Source organism: Macaca fascicularis, chromosome 13, assembly GCF_037993035.2.
Source record: "Macaca fascicularis isolate 582-1 chromosome 13, T2T-MFA8v1.1".
Classification (NCBI taxonomy): Eukaryota; Metazoa; Chordata; class Mammalia; order Primates; family Cercopithecidae; genus Macaca; species Macaca fascicularis.
In genome coordinates this window covers 16,880,787-16,904,009 of record NC_088387.1, presented here as the reverse complement: position 1 = coordinate 16,904,009, position 23,223 = coordinate 16,880,787, and the positions used below count along the sequence as shown (strand labels likewise).

At 53.5% G+C, this 23,223-nt stretch overlaps 1 protein-coding gene across 4 annotated transcripts in view; it reads right to left on the bottom strand.

Annotated features, from left to right (window-relative positions):
- SH3RF3 (SH3 domain containing ring finger 3) overlaps positions 1–23,223 on the bottom strand; it is a 373,930-nt gene that overhangs the window by 98,212 nt on the left and 252,495 nt on the right. For 3 of the 4 annotated variants that reach the window (XM_045368867.2, XM_065526788.1, XM_045368868.2), the window contains one exon: positions 8,321–8,674. The exons of the other annotated variant lie outside the window; for it this stretch is intronic. In XM_045368867.2, coding sequence (XP_045224802.2) covers positions 8,321–8,674 — 354 coding nt within the window. The remainder of the gene's footprint in view (positions 1–8,320; positions 8,675–23,223) is intronic. 4 annotated transcript variants of the gene reach the window in all.

Here is a 23,223-nt window from a genome sequence, read left to right as displayed (position 1 = left end):
CCATAAGGAACTCTCCTCATTTACTTCTCAGACACGAAGAGACTTGACAAATGTTCTCTTTTGATGTTCTCCCGGCTGAATTTCAAACACTTCCCCTTCCATTGATTTTAAAGGGTATGTTCCTAATCTCCAAGGGTTGCTTATTTGGAGGTAATTTGTAAGTCATGATGCTCTCTAGAGCAGGGAAGTTGGCAAGAGCCAGTGAAGGTGCTGGTCCTGGCTGGATGGCGAGTCAGCCTGCGTCTGACCACACTCTGGAGCCACCAAGAGCCCCTGCCCAGAGGCAGGACACTCATGGGCAGTATTAGTGGGTGCCACGGCAGTGCAAGCATAACGTCAGAGCCACACCAGCCTTACTTTGGAAAGGTGTCGGCTCTTCCTTTGAAGCTTCCCAACCTCTGTGCTCAGAAATGCAAACTTGCTGAGTTGCAGGGAAGTGACACCTGGAGACGGTTCTCCTCAAGGCCCTGCTGGACTCCATGTGCCCACCCCCTCAACAGGGCGGGGCTGTAGGATTGGTTTTGGCCACTGAAAAGAGCATGAGCAGAGGCTTCCTTGTGGAAACCTCATTTCTAGTTGCCTCATTTCTGCCCCTGCTACGGTCCTGGAGACATTCTACACCAGGAGTCAGCAGGCGTTTTCTGTAATGGGCTCCGTAATAAACATCTCAGGCTGTGTGGGTCTTACGAATCTCTGCCACAACTCCTCAATATCTCTGTTATGGCCTAAAAACAGCTGCGGATGATACACAAATGGGCGTGTGTGACCCTGTTCCAGCAAAGCTTTCATTTACCAAAAGAAGCAGTGGCTGGACTCAGCCTGTGGCTGTTTGCTGGTGTCCCAGGTGAGGATGGTAGAGCCAAGCCCTCTTCTGCCGGTGACTCACAGTATGAGTGAGAAGCAAGCGTCCGCAGCTTGGTGCCCTGGAGAACGTGGGCTGCTTATCACGTGATGTGGCCACTCTCAGTGATGGACGCAGGCACTCCAGAGCTGACTGCCCATAGAGGGTCCTCGGGCACCTGCTTGATTTCATACTTGGTTTATGAGGAAATTTTTCTAAAATGTAATCAATCATTTCCCAATTTGATCCAATAACTTAAAAGCAAATGTGTCATAGTAGAGGTGGCCTGAATGGCTTCTTTCCCCCTCCTCTGATTATCCTTCCTCCTCCACCAGAGCGCTGACATGTGAATGATACTCCATTACGCCTGAAGCACCAGCTGAGCCTCTGACCTCTCCCAATCGCAAAGGAAGAATCCCTAGGGGTGCAAACATGAGCAGGACGGGCCAGCTGAGGCTCAGCCAGCTGTATGCCCTGGACACCTTCAGCCAGGGCCCCACAGCTGTGTCCTCTCCCCAGCCATCGACGTGCAGCCAGGCCTGTGAGGGTTGGGGAAGGTCACACAGCCTCTTAGCTACCACGCTGCTTTACGTACAAGACCATCCAATGAGGAATGCTGCTGGTGCTGTTTTGTGGCCCACCCAAGAAGGAAGCTAGCGTGTGAGAGCCCCACCTGTGGGCCACTGGCACCTAGCTCCTGCCTTCAAGGACCTAAAAGCCCAGGGAGGAAGCGGGGACAGCCATACACACAAATAATGTTCCATCATGGGCACATGGGAAGTCCTGCAGGCAAAGAGATAGTGGGGGAACTGATTTGGCGGTGGAAAGGTGACATGGGGCCACAGAAAGCTGCCAAAGGAGGTGAACATGTCAGATGGCCTGAAGAGTGGGCAGGCGCCTTTCTGCACAGGTATGTGTCTGTGGTTGCCTGGTGGGTAGAATGCCATGCTGAGGGGCAGCAAAAGGGACATGGGCAGGTGGGAAGGGATTAGCTGCGGCAGTCTGGGGGAGAAACGAGCCAAGGCCAGAGCAGTGTGGGTCGCAGGCCGCAGATTGGCACGGGCTCTCGGGAGTGGAGAGTGCTGCCGGGAGCTGGAGAGGCAACCAAGGGCCAGTCTGAAGGCTCCCCAGAACCTTCCAAGGGACTCAGCAGGGAACTCAGGGGCAGGGAGTCAGCGTTGGGGAAGACGAAGAGTGTTAGCTCAGGGCACCTAAGGACGGTGGTGACTCCTTGAAGAGCAGATGGAACACAGAAGGGGAAGCAGGTTTGCGGAAAGAGGGGTGTCATCGGTTGCTCCTGGCATGCACTGAAGTCGAGGCGTCTCTCCAGGAAGCCAGCAGGTAGTTGGAGAAGAGAATCTGTAGTTTGAAAGAGGTGCCGGCAGGCAGAGTTTAGGGACGTTGGCTGGGGTTCTGGAAAGGGTGAGCCCCCATGGGTGAGTGTGCCCAGGATGGGAAGAGAAGGCGGGGGGCACTGGTATCTGTGTAGATGTAGGAGCTAGAAAGAAGGTCTGGCAGGAGGGGCCGGGACAGGGCTGCACTGGAAAGAAGAGTCACAGATCAAAGGGGACAGGCTCAGGAAGGGGTGCTGTCCACAGCGCCGACTGCTGTCAAGAGGTCAAGATGGTGGATGAGGAAGGAGGACACTGGGCAGGGCACTGGTAACTGTGGCTGGGTCAGCTTCAGCAGCAGGGGTGGTGGACAAGATCAGACTGCAGAGAGTCGAGCACATCCAGGGGAAAGAGGAAGCAGTAGGTCAGTGAGAGAAGAATGGGACTGGGCCTTCCACAGAGGTGCTGGGAGGGCACCCAGTGGGAGAAAGGTCAGCTCTGCTTGGCCGCCAGCCTGGGCCGCACCCCACCTGCGCAGGCCCCGTGTTCCCGTGGCAGCTTCTGGGAGGCGCCCAGCGGCAGCCCCAGCAGCTCCTTGGCCACCGTGACTGTGCCTGTGGCCGGCCTAGGCCTGGCAAAGCTTCCTTCTAGGCCCCACTCCCGCATCCTTCTGTCCCCCGTCCCTGCCCCTGCAGAGTAGCCGCTGAGACTCCCAGTCTCCAGCCTGTAGCATTTCCCACATGGCTACTCCGAACCCAGGCGCTGGCCTGTTCTGCATCGGCACCTCCCTCCCCGCCGGGTCTCGAGCTCACCTTACACAGCTCCCAGCTCTCTCCTCTGTTTCACAGCTCTTCTTTTTCAGCATTCTCATCAACAAAGCCTCAGCCTAAAGCCCTTTCCGGCAAAGAGCTGGACAGTGGATATTTCAGGCTGTGTGGGTGTCAGAGTCTCTGACGCTTTTTCTTCTCCTTCCTTTACTTCTTCCCCTCCTTCCCATCCTGCAGTGGTCTCGGCCACACCCACTCCTTACCCACCGCCAGCCTTCCAAAACCTCCAAGACCCAGCACAGCACCAAGCCAGAGACGGGCTCTTGGAGCAGACAACAGTGACTAGAGATGATGTGTCTGGTGTCTGGCGTCTTGGGCTGGTGATTCATTCCCCGATTCCCTGAGCAGCAGAAACAGCCACCACAGCCAACGCTCAAGGTACACCTACCGAGGAGGGCGGCCCGCACGCACCCCCTCACTCCACCCTCGCAACGACCATGAGGGTGTGGGGGGGCACAGCTTGGCTCTATTTAACAGACAGGAAGCGGAGTTTCTGGGAAGTCAGGCAGCTTTCCCACGGTTGCAGGTACAAGGATAAGTGCTCAACCTGGCCGTCTGGCTCTGGAGGCTGGCTCTTAACTGCAGGGCTCCAAGAGGTTCAGCAACTCTCCTGGGGTGACACAGTTAGAGAGAGGGAGCCCACACCTCCACCCCAGCACCCTGTCCTGTGCGCTGCACTGAGCCTGGCCTCAGCCTAAAAGAAAAGCAAAGCAGGGGCACTTTACGGAACACTGCAGGGACCTGCTGGCATTCTCCTGCGCGTCTCCTTTGGCTTGAGGTCAGCCCTGTGCATTTTACAGAGCAAACTGGAAAGTTAAGTGATATCCGTGTCCTGACAGCACTCCTAACAGCCAGGGTGGGGCCCTGGAAGGCCAGGGAGGGCTGGCACGGAAGCACGGCCCTGAGGCGTCACCTCCACCCGGGGGGGCCTCAGCTTCCTCATCTCTGAAGTAGAAATAATGAACGACTGGCTCACTGTGGGGTGAGGTGGGCCATACAACCGGGGAAGCTGAGAAGTGATGCAAGCCAGGACAGAGAAAGTGAGATCAGCAGAGGAAGCCAAAGGAGAGATGGGGACAGGCAAACCACAGATGCATCCCCGACAGCCGCAGGGAGGAAGCCAGCCTCGGCCAGCACGGGGCTCTCAGGCTGTGCGCCCAGGCTTCACGGTGCTCAGGCACTTTGAGAAGCAGGGAAGTGTCCTCTATGCTTCAGACTCATTTCTGAAGCATTCTTCCTTTCTATTTTAAGACAACACCAAAGAAAGAGCAAAACCAGTCCATTACAGCGAGAGCCCCTTAATTCGGCCAGCTGAGGGGCTTCCTCATCCACATCCCCCCACCAACCCTGACTGTGGATCAACTGCAGTCGATGCATTGGACAGCACAGTGCCCAGCAAATGGCTCATCTCTACTCCAGCTGGCTGCGTTTCCAGGGCAGACACCTGCTGTTTGGACCTTTCTACAGAACCCAGTGCAGTGTTCAATGAGGATTCAATAACTGTCGGGGACCATACCATGCTCACCCCAAAAGTAAACGCACTGGGACACACAACGCACGATCTGAAATCCTCTGCTCCCCATGGCCCAAAAGTCCTGGTCCAGATGACCAGCCTCGCACACTTCACCAGCCGGTCTTCCCCTACGGCCCCAGTCGCCAGGTGCCAAGAATTCATCCTGTCAGTCAAGATATTCTTTATCACAGCCTGAATGGACACGCTGGGTCCTGAGGGGACTATGAGAGGCAGGGGACTGGCTGCTGCAGTGGCCCTTGCTGGGGCCAGCATTGCCCCATGCTGTGGGCACCAAGGAGCCTGGGGTTGCAGGCCTTCCTGCTCTGTCCGCTCCACGTTTCCCAAGATGGCAGTGCTGGCACGCGAGAGGCCTCCGTTTGTGGATGAGCGCATGCACATAGCAATGCTGAATTTCTCCAGGCCAATGATCAAAGCCGACGTGCCATGCCACCCACTAACCACAGAATCCTGGGTCTGGGCTCCCTCTCCCGGGGTGTGGCCAGCATGGTGGGGAAGAGAGTCCCTGCAGCACTGTGGTCACAGAAGGACCTGAGTCTGGCTCGCCTTGGCTGCCACGGGCCAGTCCTCAGGCCAGGCACTTCCCGGTCAGACACACATGGCCAGCAAGGTGGTAGGAACCAGGAAGGCAGTGCAGAGCAGCGGCAGACCGGGAGGGCTTGGTCTCTGGGCACATCCAGACCATAGCAGGACACTGGAGCCCGCAAGGGCAGCACGCACAGCTCACACCTGCACCAGGTGCCCCTTCTGTCTCCCAGCAGCTCAATTAAATCAGGACAAGGAGACAGGCGGCATCTGCTTTATTTGACCTCCTGCCCTTTGAGGTGACCCAAACTAAAGTCAGGAGCCTGGCCATGACTTTCACTTCAAGTCGAACTGCTGGTAAATGGATCCCAGGATCCCAGTCCCACTAATCCCTAATTCCAATCCCTGTGGAGCCAGGTAGTATGCAAATTAATAGAAACATCTGTTCCCTTCCTGCCCCAGTAGACATCAGACTGCAGACGGCTTAGAAAGGTTCCCTCTGCTTGTTTTAACACAGAGGCCATGGCAACATGAGACGCTGGTGCAGGTGAGGATGCGGGAAGGAGAGGAAACCAGATCCTGCACCTGCGTGTGCTGAGCCCACATCTCAGGGGCCTGCGGGAAAGTGGTGGAGAAGATGCCCCAGGCCCTCTTGGGACACAGCAGCAGCTTTGCAAAGCTCATGGGCCCTGTGGGCTCCTTTTTTTAGAACTCCAAGGAACACCAAGGGCAGCTTTGGACATATTACCCACAAACTACAGGACACAGGCCGACCCTTGTGGGGGTAGGTGCTGGCCTGGCAGTTCCAGGGCCACCTCTGGCTGGTGATCAGGAAGAAGGGCCCTCCCTCTGGTTGATGGGGGTCCCCGACTACAGTGAGAGTGGCCTTTGCTCTTCTAGGAGGAAGGAGACAAAAGACCTACCCAAGTGGTACACAAGGGCCAGGCCGCTGCTCAGTCCTCTCCTTAGGGGCACCCCTCAAACCTGCCGCAACTTCCCTTTGAGCCAAATTTGTTTCACAACACAACTTTCGACTGTTCACATCGCCAGTAGCTGCTCAGGTTGCCAAGGAGGGACTCCAGCTCTGGGCCAGAGTTACCACAATTTGTCGTTGGTGACAAACACGGTGAGCTCCCCGAGTCTTAGCACCACCATGACAACCTGCCTGGTGTCCAGGATGTTTGAGCAAAGAATAAGCAAGACTCTTCCAAGAGCCACTGCTTGTGGCTTTACCCCCAAGATGTGCACACACGCACGGAGCACAGCCATGCTGGCCCGACACTGAGTTACCATGCCCCTCCCAGGCATTTCCAAATAGGAGGTGCTCAAGAAGAATTTAGCCCAGGTCAGGAGTGGAGTTAGGGTTGAGACCAAGGTTGTGCTTTTCCCCATAAGGAAAATGCACCAGCAGCCCCAGCTGGCTGTTCCTTGGGGAACGTTCCCAGGCACAGGCTGTGGAAGCTTCCAGGCAGTGGGGTAACCATGGGGGCAGATGACTGCACGGTTACGGCTCCAGATACTACAGCACCCATTTCAGACCACAGTCTCAGCCGCCGATGAGAGCTAGCATTTGTGTGTGTGTGCACACCTATGCGTGCAGGTGAGTGTGTATCCACCAATATGTGTGTGCATGTATAAATGTCTACATGTGTGCACGGGTGTTATGTGTGGGTGTTTATGTGGAAGGGAAGCATATAAGTTCACAAGTGTGTGCATGTGTGCACAGGTGCATATGTGTATATGTATGTGTGTGTGCATGTGTATGTGCGGGTGTGCACCTGGAGCGGTGTGTGTGTAAATGCACGTGTATGCATGTGTATGCATGTGGAGGGGGTGCATATAAGTGCACATGTGTGCACAGGTGTATATGTGTATACGTGTGTGTATGTGTAGGTGTGCATGTGGATGGTGGTGTATGTAAGTGCACGTGTGTGTGTGTGCAGGTATACGTGTGTGCCATGTGTATGTGTGAGTGCACATGTGCATGGGAGTGCATATGTGCGCACATGTGTGCATGTGTGTGTAGGCTGATGTGGCACATCTAGATCACACGGCTCTTCTCCAGAAGCTCAGCAATTTTTAAGACAATTCTCTGTGTGAAGTTGTCTGAGTTATCTGTGATTTTGAACAAGACAGTTCTTCTCAACCAGTTGCTTATGGGTGTCTGCCCCAGGATTCCCCGCACATCAGTGCCCTTGCTCTGAGGCGTGTCCAGGGCAGCCAGAGGGACTCTGGAGGGAATGTGGAGTGTGGCGGTGGGTGGGCCACTGGGTGGGAAGCAGCAGCGCAGGGAGAAATGGCGTGGGTACCATCGTGTGGGCACCTTGGGCTCACCCATGCACACCTGCCACAGTCCAGAGGAGGTCTGAGGACAATGGCACAGGAGTGTGACTGCAGGGTCGCCCTGTCGGGCACTTGGAGAGCCCCTTCCATCTCCGGCTGCAGTCTCTGCATTCATAAAAGGGAAACTTGCCCAATTCCTGCCCTGTGCATGGCACTGTGAAGGGTCTTGTCAGAGTTACAGGCAAGTACTTACTAAATATTGTTCATTATTTTTAAATTTTTAAAATCAATTTATTTTATTTTATTGACTGGTTGATTGTAGAGACAGAGTCTTGCCCAAGCTGATCTTGAACTCTTGGCCTCAAGCAATCCTCCTGCCTTGGCCTCCCAAAGCACCAGGATTACAGGCATGAGCCACTGTGCCCAGCCTTTAAATGCTTTGCTTTGGTTACTTCAATTTACAAAAAAAAACTAGTGGAAATGGAGTCTAGAAATAGAAGGTATCTGTAGAAACAATAGTAATGAAAGTACTCAACAATAGTTTATTCTGGTTCTGAGCTCTGGCTCTTTCTTTCTCTTGAAAGGGAAATTAGCAAACATTGCAGAGATGCTAAAAATATGCTAGCACTAAGCTAGCACTCTTCCAGGACATAATCAGACATTCAGAAGCCAAATGACATGGGAAAGAAAAACCTTGTCATGAGGTGGGTGGGTATTACTCAGACATTCCCTGGACCACTGAGAATCAGCTCACACACCACTAGGCCATCTTCTGAACCAGGTAGGGCACACTCACCATTCTCTACGCTTCTGATGGAGGGCGGGACCCAGTGCCAGGTAGCAAGGGGCAAACCCCGCTCAACCCCAAAGGGCAGTTCTGGCTGGCCTTCATGCTAGTTGAGGAACAGGGAGCACTGAACGTGGAGCTGAGGATAGAACCCCAGAGAACCCAGGGATGCCTGCCCTGGCCCGCGGATGTTACCTGGGTGGGAGCAGCGCATGACAGATGAGCAAGGTCTCCAATCCTGGCCGCGGCTCGGGGATCGCTGGAGCTGATCAACACTGGAGCGCTAATTTCCATGGAATGCCTGTGGCTGGCAGCCTGGGAGGATCTGTGTGTCACACTGAGCGCGGTGAAGGAGTGGCGTTTCTTGGTGTTCTTCTTGCCATCGACACGCCGCTGAAAGGCACTGACCGCCCCTGAGCTGCTTAAAGTGGGACTTGGGGCCATGCTGGCCACAGCGCCGGAGTCAGAGGGCAGGGAGGCATTGCAGCTGGATGCAGCGGCTGGGCACGGCTTGTCCATCTCAATGAGCTGCTTGGCGGAGTCGTTGAGCTGAGTGAGAAAGGGGAGAGCGGGGGCTTCATTAAATCATGGTCACGTGCCACACCAGCCCTCTGCACTCTCCAGGCCACGTTCCCATTCACAACCTGGCAATGTGTTCAAATCGGTCAGACGGCAGGGAAAACACAGCAGAGGCTGGTGGGGTGGCATAGGTTTTATTGACAAGGTTTTTGGAGCAGCTCAAAAACCCCAGGAGCCATGACGGAGAGAGGGGACTCAGAGAGAGGGAAGTGTTTTCCAAGGGCCACTACCTTGTCTCCCCAATCTTTTCAACTGTTGGCCATTTCTGGCATGCACGGTGCAGCCCTGTAGACAGTCAGGGACCAGGGACAAGACGGGAAGGAAGCCCCGCATGAGAAGACATGGGCTGGCCCTGCATGCTCCACAACAGCAGGTTCCCGGCCTGCCCTGAGCACTGCAGATCCCCGGAGGAGATTTCAAAGCATGTGACTGGAATGTACTTTCTAATGGCTGGTGACCAGCTGTGGCAGGGGAGTCTGCTCTGGTCAGCATGAACCAGGGAAGCTCTTTTCAGTAACCGCCTCCCCTCAGGCAGTCAAGCCCCAGAAGCTGGCCTTGAGTGCACCCCAGAAGTGTCAATCATCTGTCATCTTGAGTGATTTGGCGAGTCTCAGGACATGAATCCTTCCCACATCTCCCACCTGTTCTACAAGACAGCAGGCATTTTGTGCAGCGAAGAGTTTGACGAAACTCTGATCCTGGGTGGTGCTTATCAGGAAAGGTGACATGAAGATTCAAGTCCATGAGCAACTGGGGAAGAAACCCTCCTGGCCGGCTAAGCCACATCCTTCCTCTCAGGGCTGCAGCATCGCCTGGAGGGGCTGGGAGGGGCAGCCCAGGCACACCCACTGGGGGAAGGTCGGTGAATTACACAGCCTGGGGAGGTACCAGCTGTGAGAAAAGGCTCCCTGGGCTGGTGCTTGGGGCCTGGTAGGTCAGTTCACCACCTGTGAGTGACAGCGTCCCCTGGCCCTACACCTGGAGGAAGTTTCCCACTCGGTTGCCCAATGGAGCACCTTCCTCCTTAGGCTGTACTCGGCTCAACCTAAGTGCATACCTATATGGGGAGCTGGCAGTGATTTGAAAGAATAAAGCAGAGGGAACTCTTTACTGTGTACACAGAGGTGGCTGAGAAGAAAATATGATACTAGAATCAGCATGGGATGATTGCTACAAGCTGGGTTAAGCAAATGCCATCAGGCTGGGTAAATGCCTGTGAGCTTCCACTCTTTCTCCCTCACCTTTCCAGAAGTAGCAGAAGGAACTGAGTAAATGCCAGCTGCCCTCTGGGCAGAGCTCCCTGGAGGAGCACAGAGCTCGGGGCAGGAGGAAGCGGGAGCCGTCTCTGAGTTTTCTCCTCACCAAGCAGAAACTGTGCAGGGGCTGGCACATTCTGTCTGCCAGGGTACTGTTTTGGGTTTGGGGCCCACAGGGTCTCTGCAGCAGCATGACTGGGCTGTGTGCTGTAGGGCACCACAGAGGCACCTAGGCCAGTGGCCAGAGGGCTTTCCAAAAGCTGCAGGTAGGCCACTGCAGGTGGGGGGCAGTTTGAAGCCTTCATGGGAAAAACGGGACTCGGCAGTTGTCGGAAAGTAGTTACAGGATTCAGAAAGGAAGAGGAGAGAGGCAGTGAGTCAGTGAAATCCATGAAGGTGGGAAGACCATAGCAGGCAAGTGAAGGACCACGTGAGCCGCTGTGGACGTGCAGGCTACCTGGGGCAGTCACGTCCGCTCTGTGGCCAGCCATGGGTGTACACTTGGCATAGGCTAAGGATATAGGCTAAGCCCTGGCATGGGAGGCCAGCAGGTGCCAGGAGGGGCCTGTCCCCTACACCTACCAGGAGTTGAGTCTGACGTCAGCCTCGTCTAGGAGACTCCCCTCAATGCTGTGAACCAGTGAAGGGAGACGCCAGGTCTCACCCAGATACAGAGCTAGCATTTGCAGCTGGTAGCACCTTGATGAGTTAAAAAAACAAAAACAAAAAACCCAGAAGCCCTGCTGAGTTTAAGTGGCATGAGAAAGGGCGGCTCCATCACAGGGCTGCTCTGGGCAGGCCGAGCAGATCACAGGAGCAGATCACAGGAGCAGGGGAGCAGGGTAGCAGGACGGCTGCAAGTTCCAGCTGCCTTCAGACCCAGCCCAGGCACATGGCTGTCAGCGTTTCCACTACAAATATCTGCCTTTCAGAGGAAGGTTACGAAAAACCTCACTCCGGGCTCCAACATGTGTGATCTAAATCCAGGATTATTTCCTTTGAAATGTTTCCTCCAACCAGGCTCAGCTGTTTTGCTCAATTTTATGGCTGTATTCATTTGCTTCCTCCTAAGCGCTACTCAGAGAACAAACCAGTGCCTGTTCCCTCCCACAGCCCTCCGTGGGGCTCTCCAAATACCTGAGAGCCAGCTTCCTGGACCCCAGTGTTCTCTGCCCACTTGACAGGGTCTAGAGGAAGACAGAACAGCAGGGCACAGTGAGCTCGGTCCTCCATTCATCTCACTCACTGGCATGGGAGCACGTTCTAAACACACCTGCCACGCGCCTGCATTTGGGACATCATTACACAGCAATCATGGCAGCAATAATGCTGAGGCCAGGCTCAAATGATTCCCTTTTCCCCAAAGGAACAGGCCTGGAGTGTTTCACTTAGTCCCCCTGTGACTGTTGAGTTGGTACTGAAAACTGTTTTCAAAATCAGGAAATCCAAGCACCAACAGGTTGTTGTACACACGTCCAGAAGAGATGGGGCCCTGATCTGAATGTCAGCGTAGATTTCCAGGATCCCTATTCTCATCAGGGGCCACAGCAGCCAGGAGCATGGTGCCTGGCCCCTCAGCAGTGCCACATGTCACTGAGCACTGGGCGGCCACCAGCACGTGTCCCTGAGAGGCTGCTCACAAGTGACCGCACCATGCCCCCTTCACGGCCGAGACGGAGACTGAGGGTGGGGAGGCAGCATGCATCCCTCATGCCTTAGCAACCCCAGCCCAAGGCCGGTGCTGAAAGTGAAGGCAAAAAGCTTCCATCAAGATAGGCAGCTTCAACAGATGGCAAGAGAAGTAAGAACTCCTGACTCAAAGAAGAAAGTCCTCAATGCTTCATCCAAAGCTTCAGCATCCCCAGCAACCCTGCAGCCGCCAGGCAGGCAAACCGCTGCCAAGGGGTCTCCGAGGAAGAGGAGTGGTTAGGCTGTATCCTGTTGACTCATCTCTGCTTCTGAGCCAAGGGGCTTCTCCATGGGCCTGTTTCCTCCTGCCCTGTGCAGTCTTCGTTCTGGAAGTACAGAGTGGACTAACCCGGAGGGCCTCAACACGCTGATGCATCTCTACATGCATGGGACTGAGGTGTCATTTTCCACCCACCACTGGGGACCAGGTTTGCCAGACTCACACAGGCCATGGAGTCCCAGGCACTGCTACAGATCTGTGACTTGATCCTGGGACAAAACTCACCATCTGGGGAAGTTTTCATTGTCTGCACAACAAGCTCCAATTAGTCACGTCATAAAGCTGGGCCTAGATTTGGCACCAGTGCCATCCCAATCAGAAGGCCCCTCACCAGCCACACACATCCTTGTGGGCCCATGGTCACAGGACACCCTCGCCTGCCTGTACCTGTGCGGGACGGCAGCTCTCGTGCACCCATTAGGAGCAGCCGCGCTTTCCCAGCTCCTCACTATGCAAGTTGGTGCAGACTTGTCTCGCACACAGGCCTCCATGCTGCAGGGAAGCCCGGCGGCTCTGCCCTCCCGTGTGGTATGGATTCGGCCCGAGGGTGCACCCCCTTCCCAGCAAGGTGCCATCTGGAAAGGAAAGGACTCCAGTGGCTCTATCTGCATGTGGGGTCACCTTGTTTGTTCATCAGGTGGACACCGCCCTCCTACATGGATGTGCACACACATAACCAATGCACCCAATAACTACACTTTTCACGTTTTTTAATGGAAAGAGAACACATTTTCATCTTCCATACAAAATGGAAACAAAATGATAACTCAATATTTTAAACGTCTTGGCAACTTTATCCATTCATCACGAGGACTGCTGCTGGTACCTGGGCAGGAGTTTGCCCATCCCAGGGCCTGCCCCCGTTCTGGGGCCCCTCTGCAGGGGCTGATACTCCTGGGAACATGAAACTGGATGGGGTGGGAGATTAGCTCAAGTGAGCGGTGCAGTCTTGTCCATGGGACAGTGAAGACTGGGCCAGGGATCACCATCCCACAGGGGACCCCGCTCATCACCCTATGGCCTCTGTGACATCGAGTGGCTGCCTCCTGGCTCAGCAAAGCCCCTCCGAACACTTTGTCTCCCCAGCTTTCTTAGGTTAGATGTGATTTTCTTCCACAACCACTTTCTAACCACAGAACTGTCTAGAAAGGTAAGAAAAGCTGAAGAGTTTCTTCCATCCATCCTTTAAACAGTTCTACAGAATGGGCTCTTGGTTTAGAGTGTGCTGTAGCCTTGTGGCTGCATCCGAGGGTGGGGCTGGGTTGAATGAGAAGACTCTCTCCCCGCAGCTCCTGGAGCCATGGGTCTCCTAACTCTGGTGGGGAGGTGTGGCCAACCCGCGGATTTCAGCACTGGGTCCATGACAGCGCCAGAGTATAGTAACCCCAAATCCCTGGGTCTGGTTGAGGAGACTTTAAACTGAATGTATGCAGGGGGATTTTTTTTTTTTCTTATAAAGGAGTAAGATTGGCAAGCCAGTCATGAGGGAGGGCAGCAGCTGTAACATCAAAAGAAGAGCGGTGGTGTGGGAGGCGCCCAGCTACATAAGAAAACCGGCGCAAAATAGCTGTGTCCCCTCGGGCCCCTGCCCTGACCCAGAGTGGAGGAAGAGCAACCTTAGCACCGAGCGACGGGGCTTGTGAGCGCAATACAAGGGAGGGAACGTGTCCTGAAACCCATGTCTTGGTGGAAATCCAGGAAGCCAAGGGTGCAAGCAGGAGGGCAAGTGCTCACAGTTTAACAAGAAGGCAACACATGACTCTTTTCATGGATGTGCTATTCAGAAAACAAAACGGACTGAGCACTCACCATGTCCTGGGCTCTGCTCAAAGGCCTGCTCTAAAAGAGTTTCTATTTCAGTGCACACTGAACAACCTGGGGATCCTTCGCAGAGGCCAACTCTGGCTCAATAGGTGTGGGCTCGTGCCAAGTTTGTGCATTTCTTCTAGCTCCCAAGAGACGACGCTGCTGTTCTTTGCAGATGCCATCGCAGTAGCAAGCTTCTAGAACGCTGTTTGCAAGCTCAGGTTCCCAATGGCAGCACCCTCCCTGAGAACTCTCTATGGATCAGACTCTCGTGTTTGAGAGACTCCTGTGGGGCATTTGCCTTCCTCTGAAGCTTCCACTCTCATGGCTGAGTGTGGCAGAGGCCACCACGGCTGGCTGCTGGCCTGAGAGCTTCACAAACTCAGCAGCAGATGAAGAATGGCCTTTGCCTGCCTGACGCTTTTGTTGGGAGACATCTCGGGAGCTTCCCCTCACTGAGACGGGCAGGCAAGATGGTTGGGCTGGGCTTCGATCAGCACTTGCCAGTTGTAAAACACGTCATTCTTCAGGAGACTAAGCAGGAGCGGTGGAGAGGGAAGGATTCCCTTTAACACTAGGTTCCTTCACCCTCCTCATAGGCACCCCTCATCCTGAAGGGTTGTGTGTGGAACACTCCCAGAGCCTTTAAGGAGAAAGGCTGCCAAAACTGGGGACTCTTGGCCAGTGACTAAGCTGGTAAGAAGCTAGGGAGCCGGGTGCAGTGGCTCACGCCTGTAATCCCAGCACTTTGAGAGGCCGAGTGGGCGGATTGTGAGGTCAGGAGATCGAGACCATCCTGGTTAACATGGTGAAACCTCATCTCTACTAAAAAAACAAAAAACAAAACAAAACAAAACAAAAAAAATTAGCCAGGCATGGTGGCGGGCACCTGTAGTCCCAGCTACTTGGGAGGCTGAGGCAGGAGAATAGCTGGCGTGAACCCGGGAGGCAGAGCTTGCAGGGAGCCGAGATCACGCCACCGCACTCAGCCTGGGCGACAGAGCGAGAGTCCATCTCAAAAAAAAAAAAAAAAAAAAGGAAGAATCAAGGGGCCTGGTGACCACCCCTGGCCAAACCGACTTGACCTTCATCCCCACATGTGCCCATCAGACCCTCATATCAACCATCTGAGGTGCAGCAATGTGGCCATTTCACAGATGAGGAAACTGAGGCTCAGAGAGGTTAAGTGACCTGTTCCAAGTCACACGGTGAACAAGCAGCACCATTGCCACTGCTCACTCCTTTTCTGAGATGTCTCATTGACTCTGCTGCCATCCCCTCGTCACTGCATAGCATGAGGAGGCCCCTTCCCTCTCACTACATCTTGATGTAAAAAACAGAATATATTCACTGAGGTATACCTATGCCCTTGACTATTGGAATGGGTTGGGTACGTTTTAGAGATTCAAATGTGGGTCTTTAAAAATCAGGCCCTTTTGGGCTGGGTACAGTGGCTCATGTTTGTAAACTCAGCACTTTGGGAGCCCGAGGCAGGCAGACTGCTTGAGTCCAGGAGATTGAGACCAGACTGGGTAACATAGTCAGACCCAGTCTCTGTAAAAAATAAAAATTAGCTGGGCATGGTAGCATGCGCCTGTGGTCCTGGCGACTCAGGAGGCTGAGGTGGGAGGATCGCTTGAGCCTGAGAGATCATGCCACTGCACTTCAGCCTGGGTGACAGAGCAAGACCCTGTCTTAATTAAAACAAAAATCAGACCATTTTTTGGGAGGTTAAAGATGACATGAGAAGTAGGTCAGGCCAATTCTCATATGGGACAGATGCCAGCTATAGTTACCAAGGGTGGGTAGCTGTTCTGTTCCTTTCCCTTTGTTCACAGAAGTAGTGGCCTCAGAGGCCTGTGGACAATGCCAAACTCTTATTTCCTGGGGACATTGAACCCCAGGCATCTGTAGAATGCTGGTGCCAGCACTCTGGACTGATGCTCCCTGCCCAGCCACAAGCCATGGCCACGCACCTGCTATGGGAGAAGCTTCTACCCTGGAGGAGATTCCCTCCTTGGAATTACAGTTGGACGGAGGCTGAGCAACACTAGAGCACTGCAGGAGTGTGCTGGAGGCCTGCGTGAGGCCGCCGGTCCCGTCAGAGCGAGGCCCCGAGCCCGTGGGTGACCCGCATCTCTCCAGCACACGGCAGATGTGCCTTTCCCATCCTGTCCTCTTAGTGTTTGCATTTTAGCCCTGGTCCTCGTCCTGTGATGGCTGAAGCATACAGGTCAGGCTGCTGTCAGGCTGCCCAATGGGCCGGCAAGTTGAGGTGACTATTTGGATAACTGAAGTTTAAAACGCAGGTGCAGGCAGACCTGCACTGCACAAATGGCTGCCTAGTTTTACATGTAAAGCCTGAGTACAGGCAAGGCTTTTGGAAGAGCTGATGTCTAAAAAGCTTGAGGAGGGAGTCGGAGCGAATGATTTTCATTTCAGCCCCCTCTTATCATGGACTGGACAAAGCCCTGTCCCTGTCAGAGTGGTCCCATGAGAGGCAGGTGGCACCCATCCACCTCATCTGCCTTGGGGTGCTAGCTACTTGGGGGGTAGTTGGCCAAGCTGCAGACCGGTTTGTGGAGCCTGTCCGCCTACCCCAGCTGTCACGCAGCCCACAGTGGCATTCATGTCGGGACCCTCCAGAGAATTCAGCGGCCGCCCTCTGCCAGCACCCTATGACATGGCACGTGAATCTGCATACCCTGGGCCAGGCTCATCTCATAATGGGGCGCCCAGGAAGCAACCACCCCTGTGGTCCCCCAAGCAGGCCCTCAAAACCAAGGTCTGCCAAAGAATCTTCAGCGGCCCTGCGGCTAACAGTCAGTGCCTCCTTCCTCATCCGAGAGTCCATGGGTCTCTCCAGCACAACCAGAAATGCTGACCGCACCCCTACTTGCACCTCTGTCATAGTTACGTCACCCTCCCTGGATTCCCCCCCTAGTCCTCACAGGGAAATGAGGCTCCACCTGCTTTGAGTCTAACCTCTTGATATTGGGTGATGTATCCCTCCTGCACTGGCAACCACACTGTCATTTCAGTATTAAGACCTGCCAGAAGGAAGATTCCAGGACTAAGTAAGAAAACAGAAAACTTTATGCATTTGCTAGGAATGTGTGAAAGTCCATAAGAGGCCCAGGAGCAGCAGAACAACCTGATGAGCCCCTCAGCAGGGGTGCCCTGTGAGCAGAGGGACCGCTGATTAGAAGTTTCCAGACTGGGATAAGGACCCTGTGATAATTTTACCTCAAGATGAACTTAAAAGGAGATAAACTGGTAGTTTATGGGCAAAGAAGTGTGTGAAGGGCACCATTTATTCTCCACTTTCTCCAAGAACTGCTGCAATGAAAGTCTCTCTGTTGGGACAGTGAAGAGACCTAGACCCCTAGCAGCATGTGGCGACCCACATGGCCTCCGGTAGACACTTAAATCCTGGGTGAGCACCTCCATGGGGTGTGTGCTACACATGGATTTCTGGCCATTTTTAACCTGAGGACCAAAGTGATTAATTTTCCAGGGCCCTTCTGCCTTAGAAGTCACAGATCTCAGGTGGGTGAGGAGGAACAAGGGGAGCAAGAGGTGTGGCTGGCACAGATTCAGGAGAAGGCAGATGGCTGCTCCACCCAAAGGGCTCCTAGGGCTGGGCCAGCCACAGCCCAGGCAGGTGGGCTCTGACCTGTTCTCTGACAGTGCACCCCCATCAGGGAAGCTTTTCTGCACATTTATATTCTAATGCACCAAGACTCGTTCGCATTATACGTATGTAATGTGTATCTTTTGGTGTCTTTATCTAGTGGACCAAATAATATATTTGATTACCAAAAATATATAAAATAAGCATATACACAATAGAAATTAAAGCTAACAAGTTAAAGTTTGCAACAAGTTTGAATAGTAGTTCTCACATTTTCTTTGCACAGAGTGGCGCGCACCCCACCTTGGAGATCTTTGGCTTAGAGCAGTGGTTTTCAAACGATCCACTGATTGGGTCCTGACCAGCCTTTTTAAGAAACGGAACAGAATACATATTGGCATGTGTCCATGTGGTATGGAAGTAGCTTCACAGACCATTTTTCTAGGCTCACACACTCATGCAGTGTGCCCTCAGTCAAGATGTCAAATGCAGTGTCACTGTGGGTCACACCCACAAAGACAGAAAGCCGTTGGCACCCAGGGGAGATGACGGACATTTCCTCCAGCAGACATAAAAGGCCCTCTTCTCTCTGTTGGCACAGGGTGTGAACCTGATGCTCAAGGAGGGGGGCCTGGCCCGTGCTTGGCGCTCTTGCTGAGGACCAGGAGGGGCCCAGCAGCTGACTGAAAACCCGCAGGCACCTGAGGCTGGGACCGGATGTCCGTGTGTCTGCAGGTGCGCCCACCTGTGTTCTATGTGCAGCTTCTCTGGGACAGGAAACCAGCTTCCAAGGTTGGTGAGTGACACCTGAACTTATCCCGGCCTGTGTGGCCTTGGACCTATGATGCTGCATGCGGTGGGCTCCTGGTGTAGCTGGAGGGATGGTGCACTGGGCTGTGGTTTACAGGACACCAGCCAGACTATCATGGTGGCTGTGCACTGCAGCCCTCATGTTCTCACCTGCTACCTCCTCAACACTAATCTCTATTGCCTAGAGAGCCTCCAGGTGGCAAGCATTTCCTCCTTCCCTCCCCCTGTCTCTATACCCCCTTCTCTCCTCTAGTCTCTCTCTGACATCCCAGAGCAACCCCAGGAGCAACAAAGCCAAAGCGATCAGATCAAGATGTCACAGCTGATCCTGGGAGTTCTGAGGATCAGAGCCTACTTCATCCTCTTGCAGGAGTCTCATTTCACAGATGCTTCAAATTTTAGCGCTAGAGGCAAAGTACATGCTTGATAAACACCTATTCCATGCATAGGTGTTTGAATGACTGCAGCTAGCATTTGCATGTGCATGCAGCAATGTCTGTTTGTTGAGTATACTCTAAGCACTGCTCAGCACTTCTCACCCATCTACAGAGCTGTAACTCACATCGCACTTCACACACAGGGTCAGCAGTTGAGAGCACTTGGGGGACCTGGCTGGGGAGGGTGGTGGATCTTGCATGAGTCTGAGCCTCACTCAGCTCTCACTGAGTACCTGCTGCTGGTTGTGAGCTCTGCCAGGCAATCTGTGGCAGGTGGAGCTTTTTCACAGCAAGAACTTTTCTTTAGGATGTGTTCCACGTTCACAAAGGAGCTTAAGAATATGGCATGCTGCAACTAACTCATCAATGATAAATGGGATGAAAGCGCTACTAGAGAAAGGCTGGTCTGAGGGGGGAAGGCAACTCAGTTTCTATGGTTACAAACAGGACATAACCATAGAAAGTGACAAAGTATTTCAACCAAAAGTGACATAAGTGACCTAAGTATTTCAAGGTCGTGGACAGGCGTGGGCAGGAGTAGGACGGTGCATGTGTGTGCGCATGCATGTGCACAGGGGTCTACAGCTGTCTAAAGGGGCTCAGGTTGTGAGGGCTGAACAGGAGTCAGGATGGACACAAAGCCTCTGTCGACTCCTGAACAGGGATCGAGGAGTCCCCAGAATTGGTGTGGGGAGCCCCAGGGTGGTTGGAAGTCTGGGCCGGCGTGGGAGCAGTGGAATGAGTCAGGAAGTGCCGTGTGCAGGTAGATGGGCCACGGGGAGGAGACCCCCCAACCATCTGGGGCTGGTGGTTTGGAAGGAGAAGGTGGAATTGGGCACCTACTGCAGGCCAGGGGCTCGGCTTGGTACTGTGAAATGAATACAGACAAAACCCCCACTCTCACAGATACCCAGACAAGGAATAAGTGAATATTTCATTACATAGAGGACGTTGAATGGAAACTGACCTGTGAGCCAAGACGTTGAGATGTGGGAAGGAGCTGGCCCCATCGCATCTGGGGAAGGGTGTTGGGCAGGTGGGAATAGCATGTGCAAAGGCTCTGTGGCAGCAGCTGGCTGGAGTGTCTGAGGAAGAGCAAGAAGGCCAGTGTGGCTGGAGCAGACATGTGGGCAGAAATGAGGTGGGGTGATGGGGCCAACTAGTGCTGGAGCTTCTGGGCCCCGGGGAGGTCCTGGCTCTCCCCTGAGTGAGATGGGGGACTGGAGGGCTCTACAGCAGCACAGGGACACAACAGGATCCCCTGGCCGTGGCGCTGAGAAAAGGCTGCAGAGATGAGGCGCCTGGAAGCTACTACAATAATGTTATGAGAATATTCTCACAATTTAATGAGAAAAGCCAGGCAGAAATACTGATACAACACAATCTCAAATTTGTCCAAAATATATGTAAATTTATACATAGAAAAGAATAAAGGAAACAGAATACTATGCTAACACTTCGTTCTTTCCCTAAACGTATATTCATATTTGCTGGTAGGATTACGGGTGATTTTAATTTTCTTCTTTACACTTTTCTGAATTTTCCTATTTTGAGCAATAGCCAGGAATGATTTTTATAATCAGAAAAAGTCATTAAAAACAAAAGAGCAGATTAGGCTGGAGTCTCCATCGACCTGTGGGGAGACCTCCTGAGCTGTGGCAGTGACAGATTTTCTTTGATTTTGTACAAAGTGCGAGGTGCCCTAAAGAGCCTTTGGTGTCTTCGGTTTTGTGAGAACGCGGTCATTTTTTAAGAGCATGACGTTTCAGGCAAAGTGTAGCAAAAGTTTCCTCTTCCTTGGGCAGTTTGGTTTCCAGCCCTAGGTGACAGCCACCAGCTGAGGGGGACACAGACCTGGACTGACTCCTGAGGGAGATGCCAGGATCCTGGGGCTGCCCCTAGGAGAAGCTCTAAGAGCTCAGGAAGTGGTAGGGATTAGCCAGGCCCACACGGAAGGGAAGCAGAAAGCCAAAGAGGTGGGCAGAGGACTCACACTCAAGGGCCGCAAACCAAGGCCCAAGATCCAGCTGATGCCGGTTTTTGTAAATAACGTTGTTTGAGGCACAGCCCGTCTGCTGAGCTACTGTTTTTGACTGCACTCGCCACACAAGTCGCCACAGTTTTGTTTTGTTTTTTTAAACTTCTTGTAACAGTCATAGCGGCCCCCTGGTGTTTGGTCCTTTTGGCTTCATGTGTGGCCTGCCCTTCCCTGCTGCTTCCAGCAAATTGCAGACGACACACAATGTCACCTGTACATGCTCATATTAGGTGTACCTGTACACCTAATATGCGTCTCCAATGGATAGGGAGATCCACAGGGGCTAGGCCATCCTCAGGGACTGGGGAGAAGGCTGGAAGCCTGGGTCACTTCCTCCTTCCATCCCTAGCTCTGTTCAAAGGAGCAATTCTAGGCAAGGCGGTCGGCTTTGCAGCCTTGATCCTCTCTTCCGAGGTCTATGCACGTTCCTTAGTTTCCAGATCCAATCTACATTCTTCTGAGATTTTCCAGTCCTAAAGCTAGCACTTCCATTCCAGCTCACCCTCAGCTGGATCCAAGAACAGGGTATGCAAAATTGCCACAACTAAAACCCCAACTCAACCCAAAGGAACATGTTTAATAACAGGTGAACAGATGAACCGTGTTGCAAATTTACCAGTAACAAATATGAAGAAGAGCAGAGTTTCAAGCAAACGTTCATCAAAAGACTTTACGGAGGTGTAAATTTGGCCTCCTGTGTTTATTTTTCTGTTTCTGGTGCCAGGCCCTACCTCAGTCCAGTGGCTTCAGGATAAATCTGCAGCCATAACACAGTCCTCCCTGGCTGGCTGGGACACAGGGGCTTCGGCCTGGCCAGCCCCTTGAGGTCTGAGTGCTTGTGTGGGCTGCTCCCTGCCTCTGATGCTCAAGCAGCTGACCTCAGGCTCTGCCTACAATACACTGGCTGTCCCTTTCCCAAAAGCACTGATTATTTCAGACAGGTTCCTTTGCCCCCGATGGTTCAAGGAAACTCATTCTCTAAGTGATTGTTTCCTTTCATTGAATGAAACCTAAGACTATTCCAAACTGTATTTTCAAGAGGACTGGATATTCATATTGCAGCCTCAAAAACAACAAATGCAATTTTGCAACAGGACATGGGGGCTTCTTCCTGCTCTCTGCAGTGACATGGGAGGTGACACTGGGGTTGTGCAGGGCCCCCAAACTACAATTAAGGTAACAATCATTTCTAACACATAGTTCTCCCTTTGTGTACTGTTTTGTGCACTTCACTATGTCTCTAATTTAATCCTCCTAAGAACCTTTGGAGGTAGGTGAAGTTATTACCCCCATTACACAGATGAGGAACCTGAGGCACAGGGAGTGACAGAGCTGTGCCAGAGCCTCTTCTTGACTGTCTGATGCCAATGTGGGCAGGGGCCTGGCCTGTCAGAGGGACAGAAGGGACAGAGGAAGGCCAGCATGCCGGGACCGTGATCAAGGCCAGGCATGCAGGGAGGGTGTGAGGTTGGGTGGACCCACAGGGTGGACTGCAATGAGGAGTCTGGATTTATTCTAAGAGCAATGGGCCCCACTGGTGGCTTTAAGCAACAGTGAAGTACCCTCCTTAACTTTGCAGAAATGGTGCCTGGTTCCACTGCTGTGTGAGAATGAACTGTGGGGTAGGTGGGACTCTCAGAAGCCACATAGGAACCATGGGCCTGGAGTTGTCCTGAGGCCTTCTGCCCACATCCCCAGGGGCCCAAGACCCTGTGGGTTCCCTACGACCAGAGCTCAAAACCTTTAGTCTAGAAGGCTCTCTCCACATGCATTTTACACTATCAAAGTTCACCTCAGCAAAGCAGGAGTGGGCTTAGGAATGAAAAGGACGTGGTCAGGAGGAGTCTATGGACACAGGCACAAGGTCTCGAGCACTGGGCAGAGAAGGGGCCTTGAAGAGAGACCCCAGACTCAAACGCTGAGCAGATGCCAATGTCCTCAGAGTGACCTGCGGAACCCCCGAAGCCCGTTTCCCACTCCCGCGCTGGCCCCAACCCCTCTCCTCCCACCTGCCTGCTTGGTCACCCTGGCTTAGAGTCCCTCGGCCAGCTCAGGCCACCCCTGGACCTGCTCTTTCCCTGCCCCTCCCCGAAGGCTGCTTCCCCAGCCACGTTCCAGAACGCTGACATGAAGACTGCAGTTCCCTCCTCCCAGGCCCTTCCTCCTCTCCTGGTGTTACTTTCTCCGTGGAGAGTAGAAACCCCTCCAGACTTGCTTTTCTTCACTGTTGTGTCCTCCCTGGTGGATGTGGTCGCCAGGGTTCTCTTCTGCTTCATTCAGGCTTCATCCCCAGGGCCTGGCCCACAGCTGGTGCTTAAGGACTGGATGAACGTGGGACCCCAGGTGGCCTGGAAGGAACTGTGGGGAGGGCACTGCCCAGCAGTGGGACCTGCTCTTTCCACCAAAGGCTAAGCCACCAACAGAAACCTAAGGTGGAAGGAACAAGTGGCTGCTCACATCTGGCAGGTGACGATGGCCCTGATGTATCTCTGATTTATGATGAAGTCCAGAGCACAAATATCCCAGAACGCTGATCCCTCTGATGGAGGCAGAGTTGGAAAGGACGGGC